General features: G+C 45.0%; 1 protein-coding gene across 3 annotated transcripts in view; it reads right to left on the reverse strand.

Annotated features, from left to right (window-relative positions):
* Window positions 1-276: 276 nt before the first annotated feature.
* LOC119356862 (putative chloride channel-like protein CLC-g) overlaps window positions 277-5,977 on the reverse strand; it is an 8,631-nt gene continuing 2,930 nt past the window's right edge. The window contains exons 3-9 of one of the 3 annotated variants that reach the window (XM_037623853.1): window positions 4,702-4,775; window positions 4,402-4,602; window positions 4,102-4,279; window positions 3,290-3,552; window positions 2,407-2,676; window positions 976-2,104; window positions 277-634 (exon numbers count right to left, since the gene is read on the reverse strand). In XM_037623853.1, coding sequence (XP_037479750.1) covers window positions 500-634; window positions 976-2,104; window positions 2,407-2,676; window positions 3,290-3,552; window positions 4,102-4,279; window positions 4,402-4,602; window positions 4,702-4,775 — 2,250 coding nt within the window. In that variant the 3' untranslated portion in view covers window positions 277-499. Of the gene's footprint in view, window positions 635-975; window positions 2,105-2,406; window positions 2,677-3,289; window positions 3,553-4,101; window positions 4,280-4,401; window positions 4,603-4,701; window positions 5,936-5,977 lie in introns of those variants that run through there. The other 2 variants (XM_037623851.1, XM_037623852.1) reach the window with 2 other exon arrangements.

A 5,977-nucleotide genomic window follows, 5' to 3' on the forward strand; every position in this document is an offset into this window, starting at 1 on the left:
CCCGAGTGCACCCACAGAGTGGCTGAGGGACATCACAGAATCTGTAAGCATTTTGGTCGCAGGCTACTCTGCCTTAACGGAATGCATGGTGTTCCTGTAAATTGAAAAAAAAATTAACTACTGCTCATTGTCATACAAATCATGTACGGAGTACAAGTCTAGTCTCCCGCAAAATAAAAGAAAAGGGACAAGTCTAGTGATCACAATGTGCGGGTTATTGTTGATAATCACATCCGTGAGGAACCATCAGAAACAGGCTCCTTCGAACGGATCTCATTGTAGGTTGCAATGGAAATCCTCGTGTGTATATTTCATATTTCAGAACATCTCTCAGGAGCAACATACATTGTAATGTGATACCAGAAAATGCTATTGCCGCTATAATACAACTAGCTTATCCGTATATGGTTGGTATAAACTACCACCCGATGGTTCCCATACAATGTACTGATGCTGTCGCTTGGTTAATTCTCCGAATCATTAGCTACTATGGCAATTGTCAAAAGAAGTTGGAGAAGGCTGTCTTGCCAAATCGCACCTTCTTCCATCTGCTCTTGAACAGGTACGGATGGAGACCCAATACGTGCTCAGGCATGAAGTCGTGCCGTGTTAATATGCCAACAACAGGCGCCCTCTGTATTCAGACAGTAAACGGTCCAAAATTAATCACTGGTAACCATTTGAGCAAAATATATACAAATTCAAGTACGAAGTTCTCATGCATGCAGTATAAAAGATAATTATACTAAAGGGATTCGTACGCGCTTTCTCGACCTGTATGACTAATCATCATGGTTACTCTCAGTAATAATCAATAATCATGATTATAAACAACTTGCCAGCAAAACACATGACAGTTGCAACATACGAGCATGAGAATGGAATAAGAGTGAACTACGTACAAAGCAGATTTAAGAAGTAATTCTTGAAAAACTTAAAATTTGAGATAATTCAGATGTAAACAGAGTCGCTCACCTTGGAAGTTTTTGGAAGAACCAAAAGGTGTCTTAATCCAACTTCACGAAAAAGTATAAGAGCTTTAGCCAAGGACATGGTCTCAACCACAGTGTAAGGAGATGTGTTTGTGAAAGGATGCAAGTCTACAAACATTTCCAGTTCTTCTGCAGTTAATTCAATGTCCTCAATTCTGTCATGCTTTCCTGAACCACGTTTAGCAAAATCCTCAGGTGAGAAATGCTTTGAAGCATCTGATGCTGAAGCTGTGGAACTACTGATGAACTCTTTCTTCCTCAACAGAACAAGCAGGTGCGACCGAAGAACTAGACCATATAACAGAGGAGTATCTGAAAACGGTGGCTCATCAACGACAGGGAAACCATTATGACCGGTTGCCTTCAAGGTATCCACAATACGGCCAACCTTCTCTATGCCATTGAATGTCTGTAGAGGGCCAGTTACAACATCACTAACTGACAGTTGTCGCATGTAGGGTTCAGCATGCCCTTCAAGAAAAGGAAAACCCTTCAATTTAACAAGCAGATCATAGACATTTGCATTAAAAGCATCTGCCACTGTCTTTGATATGATAAGGACCAGCATAACCAGAGGAAGCATCAGCAGATTATTTGTCAGTTCTAGGATGACAACACAAACTGAGACAGTCATTCTCATCGATCCACCTAGAAGGGCAGCAGAACCAAGAACCGCAAAAAGACCATGATCCAAAGTTGATTGCGACCCAATCAGCATGCCAACCAGACGACCGTAAGCTGCACCAGTTAAAATAACAGGTACGAAAAGGCCAGATGGTAAGGCGAGGCCATAGCTGAAAATGCCCAGAAAATATGATGCAATAAAGAACACAAGGATCGAGGTGATATGGAACTCATGGTCAGTGCCGTTACTGTAGAGGTTTCTAATGGTGTCATCGTTGGTGTTAAAGAACAGGCTAGCCAAGTCATTGTAGTTATGCATTGGACACTGGAACTTCTTGAAATTTCCAGATCTCCCTATTGATGGACAAGCTTCTCTTGAGTCAGTTGGGCAAGGTTTGCAAGCTGCAAGCCATGGTAAGCCAAAGAGGCAACATGAAGTACAGACGGAGACTGTTGCAGCCAGGAGTAGTCTGTAAGTTCGACCTTTCCTGAGAGTAAATTGAACAGATCGAAATGAAGTTAAGCTGGGGCAAATGTTTTCACTTCGAAAGGAGAAACAATTCCAATTGACAACTGCAATTAAGTATCTACAAAAATTAGCAGTAAGTGTGCATTGCCATTGTTATGGACAGTTTTGAACTTTTAATTAACCGATTCTCAACATTGATAGGAGATAATATTTCAGGGAAGTGATGTATTCAAGACTACTAAAACTTTACCAAATAGAATGCCTGCAGTTAAAAATTATGGAAGTAAAGACCAGTAACATTAAGCCAATATCAGTACATACTCGTTGATAACATTGTAGAGACGAAGAACCTTGTCAAGGAAGAAGTTGTACAAGCTCCCCAGTACTCCTCCAAAAACTGCTAGAGTGATTACCGGAGGTAAATCAATCACATGATAGTTGACATAGCCCGAAGTCACATCAAACATTATAAGACCGCCTTTCCCGAACAAGCCACACCGGCCTCTTTTACAGATGTCTATTAATGCCCTAAGCACAACGGCAACAACTGCCGTTGTGAAGAAAGCTCGCCAGAGTAGGGCACTCCTCCATCTGCAAAGACAACAAAAAGGATGGTCCACAAGTATTTTATTCATTGCAAAATTTTGTATACAGGTACCATTTTGCAGAAGCCCTTACATAAATATTTTCATTTCAAAGGATATGCTTAAAGGACAAATATATTGCACCCTACTGCCCTTCACTGCATCAATGATAATTTCTAGCAAGAATGGTCAGATAGGTAGGGTGATGGTTCAAGATTTCAGATGATCACAATAAGAAAATATGATAATCCCAACTTAAGGAGAAAACGTGAGAATAAGGAGAAACTCGTTTTGATATCAGGTGACACATGATAAAAAAGCATCATTTTTTTATGGGATTGCGTAAGTCTAAAGTTTTGCCACTAGGTGGAGCAATCTTCTCCTCACTTACAAACATATAAACTTCAAAGCCAGCAAGTCACTAACTTGAGGCATGTATTGGAGCATCGAGTGTGCCACCTTAATTAAGCATAAACCTACAGAAAACTATATGTAGGCAAAACAAATTCCTGCATTTCTCAAATGTGGAGGAAATGTTCTTCTCTCAATGAATAAATAATGAAATTAAGACAATCAATCGAGGAAAGTCCAAATATTTATAATCATGGGGAAGTTTTTACCGTGAAGACACTGTTTCCAGAGCAAAAAGAACTCCGGCGACTGGAGCCCTGAAAGCACCAGCAATACCAGCACCAGCACCACAAGTGACAAGGTCCCTCCGATCCCTATCATTCTTGAAGTGCCTTAGCCATTTACATGTCATGCGGTATTTACGCGAGCCACCTTGCCCAAGTATTGATGCAATGCATGCACCTGTGTGTACCAGAGGACCAGCTTTTCCCACATGCAGTGATGATGATACTGCAGCAATGCATCCCACAACCTGTTCAGAAACCAGAAGATATTTGAAATTCAGGTATATTCATGAAACAGGAACGAGCAGAGGCAATTTGGTCTGCACAAAAAGATAAAGGGAAAGCGTAGTGACCATAATGGCATTACAACAGCACATGTCTTTCCTACATCTTTTATGTATACGAACTGTTGTATGGGTAACAAAATACCATAGCATATTTCTGTTGACATAATTTCCTACCCCATACAGATCTGATCAAGTCCAACACTCCCACTTGCGTAAATCATCGCTCATGTGATGTGTTGATTAAAAGCAGAATAATCATGAACAAGCAGAAGTACTGCAGACCCCACTACAATGTCTGACAAGTAGATTAGAAGTATCTCTGCTACAATACTAACCCCAGATGACAGGCCGAGAAACCAATCAAGCAGTCCATTGCTTTAAGTTAAGCCAAGTCTGAGCTAGTAGTGAGTGCCAAGTGCCAGCCATCATGAATGCAAAGGCACATCATCATACCAATTATTCATGCCATGAAAGAACAGGGATGAAAGCGAAAGGAATTTACTAGTCTACCTTCACCACCAGAGTCTTGAAACAGAAAATGTTGGGTGCGTCGACGCCGTTCAAGTAGGCCTTCACCTCCGGGATGCCGGAGCCGGCCGCCGCGGGCGCCACGTACACCGTCAGCACCGTGGCGAACATTGTGAGCAGGAAATTCGAAAACAGGAAGACCAGAAACGCCGATTCAAACCTGACGGGATCAATCAATTTTGAGTCAGCACTGAAAGTCAAGTCGATATCCACACCTACTAAATCGCAGTCAGTTCAGTTCAACGGAAAGGCTCCGGCGTCCAGTGAAACACTGCTGGTTACCTGCGCGCGAACATGCGGTTGGAGGTGACGACGAACTTGGCGCCGGCGACGTTCTCGACGCCGAGGTTGGCGACGAAGGCGGCGGCGGCGGTGAGCGCGCCGACAAGGAAGCAGAGCGCCCACTTGAGCGCGAAGTAGCGCAGGATGTGGCCCCGCCCCTGCGCCCGCCAGTCCTGCTTGAACACGTCGTTCTCGATCAGCCTGCAAGCAGCCCAGCCCCGCGCCGACAGAGTCAACAGTTGACGCTGATTGGAACCAAGCCAGCGGAATTGCCGGGGAGATTGGGGGGCTTGCGCTTACTCGTAGTCGAGGCTCTCGATGGGGCAGAAGTCGGTGCCGACGAGCGCGACCTGGGAGGTGGCGTTGGACTGCAGCTGGCCGCCGAGGAGGAACCTGCGCCGGTTCCGCCGCTGCTCCTCGTCGCCGGAGCCGTCTTCGCCTCCCGGCCCCGCCCCCGCCCCCGCCGCCGCGCCGTCCTGGAAGAAGGAGGAGCTGTAGGAGATGAGAGGGGCCTCGATGTCGGCCTCCGGATCCGCCGCGCCGCCCGCGGCCCCGGCGCCCGCCTGTTCCCTCGGAGCCATCGCCGCCGATCCGCTCCGCCCCGCTGCCGCCGCGACACACGCGACGCACGAGGAAACAGGGGAGTGGTGCTCGCTCGGCTCCGCTCTGCTCTCGGCGAGTCCAAGTGCCGACGACACAGATTCCCCGGGACAGCGAGACCCTTGTTAACCGCTGGGAGGCTGCCGGGTGGGGCCAAGGGACGGGCGGGTCCCGCGTGGACGTGACAGTGGTTGGGCACGCTTGCACTTCCGGGAAGTTGGGCTCGGAAAACGGTTGGCTGGTCGGGGGCTACGAAGGGTATAGTAAACGAAACGCTTGTGGACAAGGGGTTCAACATCGATTGGATCTATTTCAGAAAAAAAAACACAACATCGATTGGATCTGATTCCCGTGGGCGATGTGTCCGGTGTAGATGTATACTATGATACTTTGTGTGGATGTGTCTTGTGTAGTGTAGGAGAGTTGTGTTTGATTCATGGGACGATTCCTTTGTGGAGTGCAATTTTCTAATGAGTCTTTTGTTTTAAGTGCTGGTGTGCTCCCGTAATAAAAGAAAGGTGTTGATGTGCTACGGCGACAAATTTAGCGAGCTTTTACGTAAGAAACTAGTTCTGCTGGATCTTTGGATACGGTGTCGTTTTCGCATGCGCAATCCTAATTTAAAGTCACAGTTATTGCTTGAATGGGATTTTTATGTTAATTTTTTTATTTTACTTTTTGAGGTTTTCACAGGTAGACATGTGTTCAAATGCTAAAAGTACACGTGTAGATGTTCGAGTTGTTTAGTACTCCCTCCATTCCAAAATATAAGGTGTATTAGTTTTCCCAAAAGTCAATCAAGTGTTTGTTTGACCAAGTTTTTAGAAAAACATCAATAGTACGAAATTTGTATCACTAGATCCATCATGAAAAGTATTTCCACATTTTATTTATTTCGTATTACATATATTGCTATCTTGTTCTATAATATTGGTCAAACATACATAAGTTTGACTTGCACGGAGACCTATACACC

Source organism: Triticum dicoccoides, chromosome 2A, assembly GCF_002162155.2.
Source record: "Triticum dicoccoides isolate Atlit2015 ecotype Zavitan chromosome 2A, WEW_v2.0, whole genome shotgun sequence".
In the NCBI taxonomy this organism is placed as follows: domain Eukaryota; kingdom Viridiplantae; phylum Streptophyta; class Magnoliopsida; order Poales; family Poaceae; genus Triticum; species Triticum dicoccoides.